This window comes from Physeter macrocephalus, chromosome 19, assembly GCF_002837175.3.
Source record: "Physeter macrocephalus isolate SW-GA chromosome 19, ASM283717v5, whole genome shotgun sequence".
Lineage (NCBI taxonomy): Eukaryota > Metazoa > Chordata > Mammalia > Artiodactyla > Physeteridae > Physeter > Physeter macrocephalus.
This window is the reverse complement of record NC_041232.1, coordinates 87,859,017-87,875,724: the sequence shown is the minus strand read 5'-3', so window position 1 is coordinate 87,875,724 and position 16,708 is coordinate 87,859,017. Positions and strand designations below refer to the sequence as shown.

Genomic DNA, 16,708 nt, shown 5'->3' with positions numbered 1-16,708 from the left:
GGCCACGGATTTCCCTGTTTTGTCATTTTTATCAAAGACGGTGGTTTCTCACCATTATCTCCGTTACACCGTCTGGCCCGCCCCCTCCCACCTACACCGCGTGTGAGAGTTCTGACAGCTGCGACGGGGCCGGAGTGCCGACGCATAGCTCTGAACTGAAACGGCCCGGCACACGGCTCTGCCCTCAAAAGACATCAGGAAAACCTCCCGGGATAGTGCAGAAACCACAGCAGAATTATGGACAATCATCAGAGGTTCTGTGCCCGAGGCGACTTTTATTCTAAAATTTCTGCAGCCTGGAACACAGAAGCCAAAGCTCCTGAATTAGAAGATTTTTGGAGGCTGACGATGTTGTTTATTGCTCTGAAAAGGTTTCCACTGCTGAGCTACTCGCGGACTTTATCCCCCAGTGACTGTACCGGCTGCAGGAAAACTTGAACTGCGCTGTCCTCAGTTCTGCTGGCCGATGAAACTCTAAAACAGGTGTTTAAAAACCAATGTGCCATACCTGAGATCGAGTGTCTGCGCCGTGTGTCAGCACACAGCAACCAAACCCCAGCTCTCTTTCCCATTATTACTACTGGCAACTTCACTGCATTCTCAGGCTGACACGGCGCGACTCCACTGAACACCCTTACCAAGACCACGCAGGCGCAGGCACCTCTTTGCTTTGGGAGGAACGTAAATGGCAAACCCCCCGCTCGGTGCCCTGAGCTTCCGCAGAGCCCACTGTGTCACGGGGACAATGGCAGCAGCTCCCGCGACACAGGTGTGTCTACCAAGAGACCGTCCAGGCCTGTGTGCGCGGCTGGCCCAGAAGGAAACGGCCGCCTGCCCGGACGCTGCTGGAAGAGCAGAGGGCAGCTGCCCGCTGCCCGGCTGCCCCATAAAAGATTAATCCGCCCCACGGGCAGGTCAGCGGCGCGCGGCTGCCGGAGGACCGGGGTCCGGGCTCGGGTCAGAGCTGCGTCCGAGCGCTGTCTCAGCTCCTGGGGTAGGGGACGGGGTCCGGGCTGGAGCAGGGCTGCCGCTATCGGGCAGTTCTGACCCTCAGCTCCTCACTGGGCCCAAGGAATTTCTTCCGCTAGCATCTATTTCTCTGGCTTTTGTGAAAACCTTGGCTTCCAGGTTAACGATCCTGTCTCAATCCGGTTTCCATAAGAAAAAATGGAGCAAAGCTTTGGGTAAAACAGAACATGCCGTGGACACCAGATAAAAGAAAGCACTGCTGTTTGTCCGCAGTATTCAGACACCCCCAGGAAGCCTGTTTCTTGAAATGCTGATGCTTCTGGACCCAGGGGTGCGGGGAGCTACAGGAAATGAAAAGTGATAACAGCCGACTGGCTGATTGTAACGATCTGGAAAGAATGACTGGTTCCTGGTGTGTTCCTTCCTCGCTGTCAGCTCAGACGTCCTACATAATAGAAGAATACCTGTCCTGGCCTGTGGGGGCAAACCTGAGCCTCAAAGCCGACCACCCTAAAGAGAGGCCCCCGCACCGCGCAGGGCACGAGGCCGGGGCCGGGACCCTCCCCTGGGCCGGCCCGGCCTCCCGCTCCCCACTGCCCGGGCCAGGGTGGTCTCCGCACCCCACCAGTCACCCGGCCGGACGGGGTTACACCGGTCACTCATAACTGACAGGAACACAAATTACAAACCCAAAGTGCTGTTTAGGAATTGACAGGCCTCCACCGAGTCTCACGTTTCTGCGACCTATTAATTATTCACACGGGCCTGGCCTCCCGTGTGACGGGCTAGATGCTATCGAGCAGGTTATTTTGGTAACTGGGTAAACAGAGCTTCATCCTTTGACCCCTGGGTCAGAGATCGTGACGACCCCCGGCTCACTCCCCCAACCCCCACGGGGCGGCAGGAACCGGGGACCTTCCCGGAAGGGACCTCTGCGCTCGGGACAGGGACCAGGCATCAGGGATGCAGCGCAGCGGGCAGGGAAGGGTGACGGCCGGGCCTGGACAGCAGCCCAGGAGGGTAGAAGGGAGACGGGGACACAGCAGGAAAGAAAAGCAGAAAAACGAAGGGAACAGAAGCGGCCTCCTGGAGCTGCAGTTTTCTCTTGGGAGGGAAAGGGAACACAGGGACCCAGGAACCCCTCTGGGGACACGCACTCTGAGTTATCAGCAGAAACACCGGAAAGGCAAACTCCACGCAGCCCGACGGCGCTCTCTGCTCTCCCTCCCCAGGGAGAGGGTGGGGGAGTCTCCCTCCTCGGCCCAGACCCGCCGACGGCAACGGCAGGGAACCAGCTGCGGCTGCTGCGGGCGCTGGGCGCAGACGCGGGGCGGGCTGGGAGAGTGCATGGAAGGGAGGGCCCCAGACGCGCCCAGACACCTGGCCCCCGGGCGGAGGGGCCGCCGCACCCAGGGACCCTCGCCCACGGGCAGACCAACGGGCCGAGGAGGCCGGGAGGGGCTCCGCAGTCATGCCGCGGCCAGTCGGTGTGAGCCCTGCAGCTCAGGAGACACAGAACGACGGTGTGAAGCACCAGCTCTGATGGCTGCGGGTCGGTCTGTCCTGCTGGCACCACCGGGAAAGGCCTTTGCATCCCCGTCGGAAGCTCCCGGGGCTCCTGCACCTTAAACCAGCGAGCGGCCCGTGGATTTACACGCACACCCGGGGCGCTGGTGGCAGAAGGTCTGGACCGAGGACACGAGGGGCCCTGGGCGCTGGGAGCCAGGACACCCCACCCTGCCCCCAGCCAGACGCCTCCCACCTGGGAGGAGTCTACGTGTGTCTGAATCCTTTGGCAGTAGGGAAAAGGCACGATTTTAAAGTTCAGGGAAATCCCACACTCCCTTCCTCCCTGGTCCCATCATTACAAAGTCAGCAGAGGCCAGCGCAGATCCCGGGGCCCCGGCGCTCGCCGTGGCCGCATCACAGGCACACCCGCCGGTGGAGCCGGGGGCCTCGAGGAGGACGGCCTGCGCCCCCCCCCAGCTCCAGCCCGCGGGCGAGGGGAGCCAGCGCCCGATAGGGCCGTCACGGCAGCCTCGGGGGCCCAGACGCACCCGCGGGCACACCCACCGGGGCCGTCAAGGACTCTGGAGAGTCTGGGTGGTGGACGGTCTGGAATGCTCACGCCCGGCAGGACGGCCTGCACGCCCCCCAGCTCCAGCCCGCGGGCGAGGGGAGCCAGCGCCCGATAGGGCCGTCACGGCAGCCTCGGGGGCCCAGACGCACCCGCGGGCACACCCACCGGGGCCGTCAAGGACTCTGGAGAGTCTGGGTGGTGGACGGTCTGGAATGCTCACGCCCGGCACCAGCCCCCGAACGATGCTGGGCGAGCCCCGTACGCATCTGTGTCCCCACATGAAAACGGGGGACAAGAGCACGTGAATGCAAAGTCCTTTCCTAATCTGAAATTGCAGTCTGATTCTGCCGGGAAAGAAGGTTCTGCATTTCGTCGCGTCTCCTGGACCCAGAGGAGGGGGCCGCGGAAGTGGAGGCAGCTCCGCCGGCATCTTGGATGCTCGGGAAATGCAGGAGTCCTCCCTGGGCCCGGCAGGGCCTCTGTCCTACACGAGGCCACTGCCCCGGACTTCACGACAAGCTGGGGATGCAGAAGGGAGTCGATGAGCCGGCTGTCCTAGGAGGGCAGTGAAAGCCCCCGGGGCAGAGTCCACAGGACCGCGGGCCTCCGCCGAGCTCCGTGGGACAGCGGCTCCGAGGGACGGCCTGGATGCCCCGGAGCCAGAACCCGCTTCCCTCGGACCAGCTGACCGCACAGCGGCCGGTCGGAGCGGCTCTCTCCCCACCATGGGGAGCAGCCTGGGGCCGAGGCTCCGGGCAGCCGCTGCCGTCGGAGGATGTGCTAAAATAACTCACGGCGCAGAATAAGACTCTGTGGTTACTGGGCTTTCACGGCGACTGAGAGAGTTTTCTGTTTTCATCTGTTTTATAATCACGTGCAAATTCTATTTTTATCCAGTTTGTGCTCCACTAGCTGAAAAAGAAAACAAACCCCAAAGCCCCTCTTTTTACCCGCTTACCTCACCTTGCACACAGACTCCCTCTACTGCAGACAGATCAGAGAACTCTCCAGTACTAAGCCTCTTGCGGGAGGAATGCTGGTAGAGGCTGACATTTCTGTTGGGCCTGGTTTCCTCTCGCGGCTCAGCTGCGCGGCAGGGGGAGGAGCCTTCACTCTGCTTAAACCCAGAAGCAGCCTCTCCCATCCTGCCATCACTGAACTCGCAATAATTTTGGAGGATTCACTCTTCAGATATTTCCAATGGGGTTTCAAGTTTCAGGATTCCTCCACAAGTCTCAGTCCTCTGCATCCCGTCTACACTGAAAGATTAACCCCACCCTGTGCCCAAGACACCTGCCCGGTGGGAACGGGAGCACGGCGCTGTGACCCTGCAGGGTGCGGGCTCCTTGTCCTCCCAGAAGAGGCGGGGCAAGCCCTCATCCCCAGGACCACAGCCACCAGGCCAAGGACAGGGACGGCCCCCACGCAGGGCCTCAGTCCCGCGCTTTGCGTCTCACGACAGGAGTGTCCACGTGGCACGAGGCTCCCTGCCCCCCAGGACCAGCGCCCCTCGCCAACATAATTTACGAGAAACGGGGGCTTTTGGCCATTACTTCTCTGCCGCTTTACTTTCACTCCTCCTCATTGAACAGGCTACTTCCTCGCCTTCGTAACGTCTCTTCCATTCAGCCGCAACGCACTTTCTTCCAGTGGAAACCGTAGCAGGAAGGGACTTAAACACCGTTTATGGACTTGGCTAAGCGCAGGCATTATCCGACCTGCCTCCCCCGGGAGGGGACCTGAAAGGGCTGCCGGCTGCTGAGTGCCGCTGAGCCCACTCTGCGTTTCCCAAGTCAAGCGGCCAACCAAGCGGGTATTAACTGGCGTCGAGCGCACAGCCTCCGATGTCGCCCTAACGTCACCCCGCAAACTCCAGGCCCTGACTGCCGCGTTGGCGGACAAGCACTTGTCTCTGCGCCCTCCTGCCCTCGCAAGCTTTATTTTTATTTATCTAAATGGAATCAAATACAAACATGGGGTGCCCTGCTGCTTCCCCTCCGGCTTGCACCAGTCCCTAAATGACAGGGCTGGGGAGAGGATGGGACAGGCGGGGGCACAGATAGACGGGGGAGAACCGTCTCCATCAGCGCCGTACGGCTGCAGTTCCGGGGCAAGAGGGCAAACTCACGTCCAAGGGGACAGTCACAGGTCACATCACAGGGGTTTGGCGGGAGAGGCTGGGCTGGTGAGGTGACACGTATGACCAAATGCTAACGCCTGCAGGACAGCCTGTCTGCGAGTTCACGTTTATCTCCTGGGCTGGAGGAGGGCGACAGGTTTGGGATGGCGGGCGCGGCCTGGACACCAGCTCTGAACGCGCTGGCTCTGACGCCAAGTACACCCATCACCCCGGGGTGCCTGAGGCTGGGGAGCCCCACCGACAGAGCCCCGCCGGCTCCCCGCGAGGCCAGAGCAGCCCCTCCCCGATGCCGCCCTGGCCCCGACACCCCACGGCAGGTCCCCACTCCTCCTGCTCCCAGCTGAGAAGCGAAGTGGCGGGTCGCAGCCGGCCCCCCAGTGCTGGAGCTGGTGAGCAGACCCAGGGCCCAGCAGGGCGCGTGGGCCGGAGAATCGCCATCTCTTAGGGACCCCGGGGAGGCTTATTTTGGGAGCCACCGCCTCAACCGGTCCAAGGCTTCAGAGAGGAAAGGGCGGAGTCTTCAAAAGTAGCCTCTGAAAACCCCAAACCAGAGGCAGCAGCCGTGCAGATGGACTTGGCTTTGGACAAATCTTAACGTGGCCCAAGGAGACCTTGATCGAGGCTCTGTTGACAGCCGCGGGGAGACGTGCTACGAGGATGGTGGCCACGTTTGGGGAAGCGGCCCCAGGAGGTGGGCGGCCACGGCCAACGCAGGAGGGGAACGGAGGCCGCGGTTAGAGCAGGGCTGCACGCGCTTCCCATCTGTCCCCGTCTGTGATCTGGGGGATGGGGTTAATTCTGAGCAGAGGGTTGGGCAGAGGTGAGGTGAGCTCCCTTCCCCTCGGGGCTGGAGAGGGCAGGGGGCCCCTGGATTCGATTCTCTGACTCTCCCCGGAGCAGAGGCGCCAGGGGGAGTCCTCTGCCTGTCCGTGTGTGGCGTGCACGGCACCCAGCGTGTGATGTACGCTGTGGAACGTCTGTGGCAGGAACGATGGACAAAATGCAGTGCAGCTGGATTAGAAATCGAGGGGGAGCTCCTCAGCAGAAGCTTCAGTCCTTGGTTCTAATAACCCTGAACACTTATTTCCACAGATTTGTTAAAGAAAAGGTCCTCAAATATAAAGCACTTTTATTTCAGAGGTATATTTCTTTTCTTTTAAATTTTCCTATTCCAGGACACCTTAAAACGAGATAGCACCAAGGTCAAGTCTACTAAGAGGTCCAGACAGCAGCCCCCAGGCCCCACCGCCCGCCGGCCACCATCCAGGCAGCGAGATGGACCCTCAGCGTGGCCCGGGGCGTCTTCCTGGACACACTGTCTCCCCTTGGCTTCTCTTTTCCCTCTTTCCCATCTTTTCTGAGTCAAACATGACTGCTCAGGGACACATGGGGATAAAGGGCATTGTCCGTCGGGACAAAGCAATAGCCAGGCTGTACCGAGGTCACCTCAGTTACCCACCAGGAAACACATGCGAAAGCTACAGCCAGAACGGCTATAGCTTGAATAAGGCCTGCTGGTGACACCACCCAGGGGAGTCCTTCCAACCCCGCGGGGCTGGTCGCGCCCCACAGCCTTCAGGGTATCGCCTGCTCCCCTAGAGCAGCCCCACCGAGAGGAACCTCAGGTGTAACGATCACAGCTGGTCTATGAGCTCCAGAAGCAGCTACGGTGGAGCAGCTCCTCTCATTGTACCGTTATACGTATTGAGGAGAAAACTGGGCCTTGACTATGTGTAAGATATTTAGCTAAACTGGTTGGGAGATGAGAATTTTTTTTTTTACAAAGACAGAAAATGAAACGCGCTGTTAGCTGTTACCGCAAAGTGGCCTTTGGATTAAACCAGCCCCCGCTGCTGCCCCTGCAGCAGGGACAGGACTCGGGGTCAGAGCAGAGTGGATACCTGCACACTGGGGTGTCCTCCGGCCAGCGCCTTCACAGCCCCCCGGCTCCCCTCCGTCTCGTAATGAGCTCTGTGGTGGGACTTGGGCTGCACCTCGATCCTCAGCTCGTACGGTCCTGAGTGTGACGGCAGCTGCCAGTCGAGGGCAGGGAGAGACGGGCTGAAATGGAACACAGAGCATTAAGCATTCATGCCACGGCTTCCCGCAGACCACAGACCCACCTGAGACTCTGGGGCCCTGGGAAGCAGCTCATCCTGCCCGGCTTGCATCTGAAAGTCCCATCGATAAGGATGATGGCCTGACACAGCCAATGGCAACCCGGTCGTGATGGACGCCCAGAGCCTTGTCAGGCCTTCATGAGGAGGTTCCGAATAAGATGGAAACATTTTCCCACACGACCTCAAAATATTTTCCTTCCTTCATGATAGGCCTATAAATTATTTAACCTCCCTAATAAGATAGGTTCCAGAATTAAAGACCTTTTCAGAATCACAGTTCTATCAGCCTGGCCTCAGAACCGGGCGGCCTGGTTCCGATCCCCTCTGTCCCACGCGCGCTGGCCGCGGGCAGGGGTGAACCGTCGGGGGGCCGCCGGGCCCCTGATAAAATGGCGGGTTTGCAGCAATCTCGCCCAGCCCCCTATATCCCGCGATCCGTGCACGACAACTGGGCAGCCGCCCACCCAGGGCGCAAGTGAGCTCCGGCCAAAGATCCACAGAACCAAGAGAGCGGCCCTGGGGCCCAAGGCGGATTTGTAAGCCGGGTTTGTCGCCTGGAGGCTGAAGAGGGGAGAGGGGAGTGAGCCGGGCCCTGCCGGAGGGGTCCACGAGGCCCACGACAACCTCAGATCTCTGGGGCACCGACAGCCTCACTGTACAGACGGGAGACGGAGGCCATCGGCCACCTGAAACCAGGTCCACGTGAGGACAAAGGTCCTGCTCTCCCTACAGAAGGTGCTTCAGGGTCCTGACCTGTAAAAAGACAAAAGGCTGACCCCCTAAAGCCACAGTCCACAGGCAGAGGCCGCCAGGTCCTCACAGGAGCTGGGGTCTGGTCCACCCACTGCCTTCCTACAACGAGAGCCCAGTGGTGGGGGGTGGCTCTTGGTCCCCACGGTGGCAGCCCCTCCCCCTCCCCTCTCGGATGCAGAACCTGACCCAACAGAGAGGCTGCTCGTCAGACCTCAGAGGTGTCTGGAAGCCAACCCCGGGGGGCAGGGAGGGGTGCAGAGCAGGAGTAGTATGGGCCACCCTGCCCCCGCAGAGGCGGACGGGAGGCGCCCACGTCTCGCCCTCCGCACACAGCCCTGAAGGTGCCTTCGCTCCCGGGGGCTCCACCGTCTGGGCGCCACTGTCCCCTCGCCCCGCTCCGCCTGTCGCTGATGGGTCCGTTTCCGCGCACACAGCAGAGACACCGTGCGTGCTGGCGGCTTGTTTGGGACGGGTGGCTGGGAAGGGTGGGTTTTGTTTAGAGGCCCAGACACACGGATGCAGTGCTCGTGGCGTCTCAACCTGGAAGGAGTCGGTCCACTGCTTCCCCGAAACGTCCCAGCTGCTCTGCCTCATCTCAGACTATGAATCAGGGGTGATTTTTAAAACACAAAACAATAGATAGAATAAAGGTACTTTTTGAAAGGAGAAAAAGCCCAGAAATCAGCTTGAATTGGAATCAAACATGTCATTTCTAAAAAACGTGCAAAATACTCCTGGAAAGGACAGTATATTTCGGGGCATTCGTGGTTTTCCAGTGACGGTAGAAACGGAATCATCTCGCCACGCACGTGCAGTTACTGCTGAGTCAGCTTTGCGGGCACCGTGTCCACCCTCGGGTTCTGCAGCCCGCGGGGCTCCTCTGAGAGCACGCGGCGGCGCTGAGAGCCTGGCGGGACGCAGGCCGCGCACACCACATCCCACTAGAAAGTCTTCACTGGGTGCCAGGGACACCGCCAGCCCCGATGCCACCCGGGCGGACGGGCCTCCCAGTGGGCCTGAGCTCGACCTTCGAGCAGCAAATCAAAGGCTCTAATGTGAGAAGAGGCTGCATCTGTGTCGATGCAGCGAGAAATTTAAAATCCTAACTGGATCCGCCGCAGATACAGTGAAGTGGGCCTGTCCAACAGTCAGACGCCGGCGGAGGTGGGGCAGACCAGCGCCCCCCAGGGACCAGGACCTCCGTGCAGGCACGGAGGCCGCTGTGGAGTGTGTCCCTCAGCCCCCGTGTCCACCCTGCTGGGCCCTAAAATCACCGTCTGCGTGGGAGGCCCTCCAACCCTGGGGAGCCCCTCCTCCAGACTACGTGTCGGATGCCAGCACCAACTTGCACGTTGAAAACCCTCTATTCAACGGCCAACCTAACCCCAGGTTTCTTCAGGAAGCGAGACCGCAGGCGGCAAGGGCTGCTTGTCACCACCCCCCCCCGGAACTCCGTCTGCTGTCTACATTCTGATTCCAGGTCAACAAGATGCCCCCTGCCTCCCGGTTCTCACTAAGCACAGCCTCGGAAAACTCAAGATGACGTGACCAAGAAGAATGGGATGGACACGTGTGTGCGCGGAGACCCCGAGATGCCCAGACAAGAGAAACGCCCAAGTCACGGGCTGAGCGCAGGAGTCCCCCGCCCCCCCAAACGCCAGGTGGCTTCTGAGAAATGTTAAACAGCAATGGGATGGGAGTCTTCCTGGTGGGCGAGGCTCCCTGATGCGTTTAGCAGTCTCCCGGGCTGTGGCGCTCAGAGCGCCTTCTTGACGTGGTTATCAGCGACACATGCGGCCACACCGCCAGGACGGAGGACCAGCGAGCCACGGGCTTCGAGCGCGAGCTCGGCCCTCGGTAACTAGCATCTTACGGGAGCTGCTCCCCGACCCGCAGACAAACTGCCCAGCTCAGCACGCCCCACCCGGAGGGGACCACGTCTCCGTTTAGAAGATCCAACGTGCTGATCTGTTCTGTTATCTTATACATACTGTTGACCTAAGTGAAAAGACCGTCCTTTGCTGTAGATAGAAAAGAAACAAATGAAAACCAAAATAAAAGTTAGGTTCATCTGACTCCCAGGAAATTACAAAACGAGAGCGTGCGACGGAAGGAGAAGCAAAGGAAGGATGGAAAGTGCAAGCTCTCGCCGTCCGCACAGGGCAAGCATCTTCTGAGCCGTTCTGCACTTGAACACGACAGAGGAATAGGTCTGGGGAAATAATCGGCTCCTGAATCACGGACAAAGCCAGCAACACAGTGTGCACACAGTTTCAAGTTAGAATGGTCCACAAAATAAATATTGTAATATCGACAATTAAAATTATCGTTTTGGGTTGGAAATTTTCAGCATGAATCTGGCAGCTCCACAAAAAATGTAAATGTATCTCTGATTCAGAGAAAAGGCCTAAGACTGGAAGGAATGTTTCAAGACGCAGCGGCCCCTGCCGCGAGGACGGTGATTCACGGCGGCGCTGTCCCAACCCAACCCCCTCACGGGCCCTGCAGCCGGAGCGTCATTCCTGGGGGTCACCAACGACCCGGAGAGGAGCCGCCACGGGGACCACATCAGGAGAATTCTCTCCTGGCCTCAGCCCAGGGCTGCTGAATAACTTCAAACTCACCTCCAACTTAATTTGATTTTTTAAAAAGTCACACTCAATGCAGCCAAGACAACACGCGGTTAAATTCGAATCTAAGATCCAGCTGATCTGTACAAACAGAAGCTATTTTACATTCTCTACACACACACACACACACACACACACACACACACACACACATATCTCATAATCAACCAGAGAAATTACCTCCACAGCTGGGCGTATATCTGTAAGTATTTTTACACAAAAGGGATAGATCTTAACAAAATAAAATATATAGTGGGATACCCTGGCTTTTTTAATGTAAAGATCACATGTTGAGCATTTTAGCATATTGTTCAAACATGGTTTGATCTCCGCGTCCCACCTTGTCCTGTATCTGACTGATCGGTGCCCTGTGGGTGGACCTGTGGGGTACTCCCTATTTGCTGCTCTTATCAACACCAGAGATGTGAACATCCAGCGTGAGATCCTGGTGGCCTTTCCGGCCATTTCGTCAGCACAGATCCACAGCCTCCGTCAAAGAGCATGAACCCCTGGGGCTCCTGACACCTCCCGGGGGTCAGGTCCCCTGCACGGCCTCACCCACACAGGGGCCCGACGGCTTTAATCTCTGCCAAACCACACGGGGAAGGGCGCTCCGAGGCTGCATCTTCCTGTAGCACTGTAACACGCCTCCATCACGTCGTAACAATAAACTGAAACACTCTGAACCCCCAGTGGTAACATCTCTGAAAGTCTCCAGGCCTCTCAAGCGTCCCCCGACCTCTTACATGCACTTGGCTCACAGCAACGTGGGACTCCAGGCCCCCCACACCCCAACTCCTGCTCCTTCGGGGTCTCCAAAGGCCACTCCGGGATGACGGCCACTGTCCTTCATACCAACTTGTCATTGTTGTGGACACTGGCTGAAGGGGACACAGATCTCTCTGCAACTCTCTGTGAGTCTGGAATTCTTGCAAATAGAAGGTGTTTCTAAATGGCTGTTGCGCACTCAGTACGTAAGGACCTGAATCACGTTCCTTTTGCTCCCGTTTAAAGAAGAGGCTGGAGGCCGCGTCTCACGCCCCCCCGACCCCGAGGAGCGACGCTGGTGCCCCGTGGGCGCTGAGTGCCTGCAGTTTCCACCCGTTACCACTGGCACCATCACCCCGCCCCCTGGGCCGAGGGGTGAACCAGGCCCACGGCCTCCCCGAGCCACCAGGAGCCCCGCTGTGAGTGGGTGTTACACAGCCTGGCTTGGCCTGGCCGGCCCTGGCCTCCAGGCTGGGGACGCCAGCTCGTGTGACACAAGGAAGGGAGTCACACGCCCTCCATCGGGGAGCCCCCCGGGGCCCCAGGCTGAATCCCCTGCTCTTGGAGCTGCTGCCACCATCCACTTCCCACCAGAAAGCCTTTCGTGTCCTATTGAATCTCTGCGCTTCCTTCATGCGGGAAAAGGGTGAAGGATCTTTTCTGACGCTTAGTTCACGGCCTGGAGCCTGGAGCCCACCTCCCCACGGGCTTGCAGAGCCCGAGACGAAGCTGAACTTCTCCCAGCCCGGGTCTCCCGCCCCCATCCAGGTCCTGCCCCAGCTGCCCGGGGCCCCTCCTCCCTGCCCGGCCACTGTGGTTGCCCGCTCGGGGCTTCCCTGGGTACCCGCGAGTCCAGGGCAGTCTTTCCAGCACACAAAGGATTTCACAGACAGCCTCCCGCACTTCAGCAAAAGCTGTGCCACCCCGGAGCAGGTGTTATGAGACTGCAGCTCTGACCTCGGCACCACCGACCGCCTGCACCCGTCTCGATACCAACCAAACCCGCCCCTGAGCAGGACCCAGGGACACCAGCTGACCTGCCAGTCTCCGCGGCTGCAGCCTGACAATGACATGTTTCTCCAGCACAGGAGACCCAGCTCGGAGCGCGGCCGACCGCGGGGACACAGACGGACGGAGGCCGTTCGCACTGATTCAAAACCAAGGTCATCGCGGGGCTCAGGGCTCCGGAGAGCCTCACTCAGTCCCCACCACCCCTCTGTGCTCCCGATGGCCAGCGGGGCGGGGCTCGGGCCGGGCCTGCTCACCACAGGCCTCTCCATTTAAACCACTTAATCGGCCACCGCTGCCACCACGGAGACGCCAGAACCCGCCTCTGAGGGAACGGCACGCACCACTTCGCCAAAACTCGGAGCCACATCCCAGCAAGGCCCCGATTCTGCACCCACTGGAGGAAAAACTGCGAACACCAGGGACAGAGGAGTGTGCCAGGTGACCCGGACTGGGGCCCACCGAGCCCCCCACAGCTGAGCGCGGGGAAAACAGATTTCTGCACCTGAGCCGATCGGGAGGCCTGGAGCTGGAATCCGACCACCTGGGAGAAAGTACGTCAGGGGAGTCTGGACACTTGCTCGGTGATACCAAGGGATTCTCTGAACTCACATATCGGCGTAGGGTACGGCATCTACCGGTGTCATGTTTCATTTCTAAAACTGGGCCCCCACCTCTGAAAGACACGCTGAACGTAGATGGGTAAGACTTCACGAGGTCTGGGATTTGCCGCAAAATAACGGGTGTGGGTGAGAAGGTGAGGCACGCGGACCACAGGTCATCAGTCAGTTAGGTGTGGGCGTGGCGACCCACGACGAGTCTCTGACTCGTGTACAGGTTTGGTTTTCTGTGATACAGAGTGAAAGAGCGAAGCTGAGAAACAGGCACTCAGGTTACCACGGTGATATTCCAGGGCCGGGAACTGTCAGGGATTCACTTTCCTAATTTGTTTATCGCCATTCAAAAGTATCCCACAGTGAAGGACATGAACCGTAAACCCCCCAAATCGTCTACTTTCTCACCCTCCTGTTCTCGCCCTGGCGAGCTCGGTGACTGTTCCGAGTCAGAGGCAGCGACTTCCCTAAACTGGCTGCACCCGAGCCTGGAGCCCTTCTGGAACCTTCTCCCGGAAAAAAGGGCCTTGTCCACTCAACGTCAGAGAACCCACGTGCACTGGGCGTCCCACCGCAAGGTACCACATACGAGAGCCTCAGCAAAGCCCCTGTGCTGTGAAGTTCTCCCTCCGTGTAGACACCCGGGGAGGGTGGCTGCTCTTTTGTTCAGATGGTTTGGGTAGAATCCTTTCAATGCTGAATTTTCTGAGACCTAAGGCTCATATGGACTCATCACTTAGAAGAAAACTGTAAAAGCTTTCCGGACTCTTCTGTTTCTAAAAGAGCTGAAGCTACAGACTCTGAACTTTGCAGGACTGAAGTCTGCCCGGATGAGAGAGAGAACCAGAGCAGAACGGGAAGGACTTCACCCCAACTTTAAAGGAACACGTTTTCCCAGGGTCGGGAGCCCATGGCCGGGAGCCCATGGCCGCCTAACGTACTTGCTTTGTCTTTTCCCCTCTAATTTTAAAAAAAGTTATCAGCTCAGTTCTCGGCTATTTAATCAAGCAGGGTCTCCGGGCCGCCAAAGGCTCCCGTGGGCCAAGGCTTGGCCGGGACCACACACCTCGCCCCAAGGTCCACCCAGCTCCCCCCGGGGCCCCCGACAGGCATGGGTGAGAAAGCTCCTCCCACGCCAGAAAGGTCGGCCTTCCTGGAGGGTGCCCTGGCGAAGCTGACCTCTCCACTGATGACCCCCCAGAGGCTACGGGCCGTGGGTGGCGTCCTCACCCGCCCGCCCGCCCGCCCTCCCAGGGAACAGCCCTCGGGGAGGGGCTGCCTGTGAGCCACGCAAGGCCACAGTCCTTTGGGGCTGGCCCTGCATGTCTGATGGGTCTGGGAGGGGTGGGAGCGGGGGGCGGCCTCAGACAGGAACTCATGCCCGGGGGGCTCGGGTGCTCACCCCCAGCTGTTGGGACCGGCTTCCTCTGCACTGTCACTCAGACGGCGCTGAGGGGACTTGGGGACAGGACTGGCCACGAGGAGGATGGCGGCCTGGAGGAGGAGCCCTGACCACTCCCGGAGGCTGGAAAAGTGCTTTTACGGAGACGCTGGTGGGTGAACAGGGGGCCGAGGGACACAGCCGGGCAGTAAAATGCAAGGAGGCCAGTGAGGTGAGAGGAGAGAGCCCCGCATCGGCCTGCCCACCCTCGGGGTGCTGTAGGCAGGGCACCCGCACCCCGAGATTCTGCAGCCAGTGCCCTGTCGTGAGGCCCAGGATCCCCTCCCCGGGAGGCCCTGCCTGGGTCACACCAGTGCCAGACCCCTCCTTGCTGCCACCTCGGCCCCGACTTGTCTCCGACTGGTCCCTGACTTGTCCCCGTGCCCCGGGGACGGGGGGGCATGGATGGGGTCCAGTGTCTGGTGCGTGTCCGGGAGGTGGGCAGCCCAGGAAGGGCCACCTGTCTGTTCCCCACACTCTCGGAGGCTCTGCCAGGCCCAGGTCTGCTCAGGGATCCAATTCAAACTCAGTCACGGAACTGGAACTTTCAGAACAAGAACAGCAAGGCCACCGTGGAGAGATTCTTTTTTTTTTCTTAATGATCGACTCAGGAATTTCATAAGAATTCGTTGCTTTTAGCGGCTCCACCGAACAGGGTGTGGAGAACTCCAAGGAGCTAAGACTTCCTTCCAGCTTTCTGGAAAACTGCCGTCATCCTTACCCTGTACCACTCACCCCCCCGCCCCCCCAAAACAGGCCAGTTTCACGTAAGCCTCTCAGGCCCTGCCGTCCAGACTTGCATCCGACCGTTCCCACCACCCTGTACCTGCACGGGGGGAGCCAGGCAGCCTCCAGGACCCCCAGGCAGACTGGACCCGGACCCTCTCCCCAGGGCGGACAGCTACCTGGGGTCTCCTCCTCGGCTCGCAAGAGGGCAGCATTTCTGCAGGGCCCTCCTCTTACAGAGCCAGCCCTCTGTTCTCCAGGAAAACAAGCCCTCCAACTCCTAAAACCTCTCCTGAGAGAAGACACGTCTAAGGACACCAGGTGCTCCTACAACTCAATGTGGGGGCAGCCCAGTGGGACAGAAAGAGCTCTTGTCCAGAAATCCAACTGAGGTGGAAAATCAGTTACTTTGGAGGAATTTCTCAAACTACAAGGGATTCTCCTCCTGACCCAAGACTAGACAACTGCATTTGCACCCAGTTCCTCCGTCCCCGGGGACCAGAACTGTCTAAACAAGGGAGGATGCTGCCTTTCCCTCACCTCCACTCTTGGAGTGGAAAAAAGGGCACAGGGAGGGCCCATGTCTTGGATGTGTGGGTGGATGGGTGGATGGATGATGGGTGGGTGGGTGGGTGGATGGATGTCTGGGTGGATGGGTGGATGGGTGGATGGATGAATGGATGGATGGATGGATTAAGTGGATGGATGGAGGGATGGATGGATGGGTGGATGGATGTCTGGGTGGATGGATGGATGGATGGATGGATGGATGGGTGGGTGGGTGTGTGGATGGATGTCTGGGTGGGTGGGTGGATGGATGATGGGTGGGTGGGTCAGTGGATGGGTGGGTGGGTGTGTGGATGGATGTCTGGGTGGACGGGTGGGTGGGTGGAGGAATGTTTACTTGGTGAAGACCCCCGTGGGAAGTTGAGCTCTGGATGGTCCCTGTGCTGCTGCACTGACCCTCACGTTTGTTACAGGGGCAGACGCCAGCATGTTAGTGGCTGTTACTAGGCCCCAAATGCCTTTTCAGATGCCGCCAGAGCCTGCCGCTAACCAGTCATTACAGAGCTTGAAAAAGCTCAGATGATACCTGCCACACTGCTTATAAAAACCAAGAAACAGAATCGCCGAGCTAGTGTAGGATGGGGCATAGATAAGCCATGAAACTGACACTCGGATTTGATTTCTACCCAGAGATGCCAGGACAGTCAGGGGGCAACTCCCAGAGTTCACCCTTAATCTGTTTTAATAGGGGACCCACAGAAAAACCTGGACAGTCATGAAATAGTAACCATTCCATTTCCAAACTCTAAGTTTAAAACAGACTTCAGTGGCTCAGGATGTAATAAATAAGCTGTTCTCAGATCATCTACGGGAATGTACCCGCACCAGGCACGTTGCTCCCCGAGGACTAGAGAAGCTCACAGCCCCAGCGAGGGTCTCGCTGAAACAGAGC

At 59.0% G+C, this 16,708-nt stretch overlaps 1 protein-coding gene across 2 annotated transcripts in view; it reads right to left on the bottom strand.

Moving 5' to 3' along the window:
* Positions 1–435: 435 nt before the first annotated feature.
* Positions 436–16,708, bottom strand: part of NFATC1 (nuclear factor of activated T cells 1) — a 37,678-nt gene continuing 21,405 nt past the window's right edge. For both annotated transcript variants that reach the window (XM_028480582.2, XM_028480583.1), the window contains exons 3-4: positions 7,091–7,250; positions 436–474 (exon numbers count right to left, since the gene is read on the bottom strand). In XM_028480582.2, the coding sequence (XP_028336383.1) occupies positions 451–474; positions 7,091–7,250 (184 nt within the window). In that variant the 3' untranslated portion in view covers positions 436–450. The remainder of the gene's footprint in view (positions 475–7,090; positions 7,251–16,708) is intronic.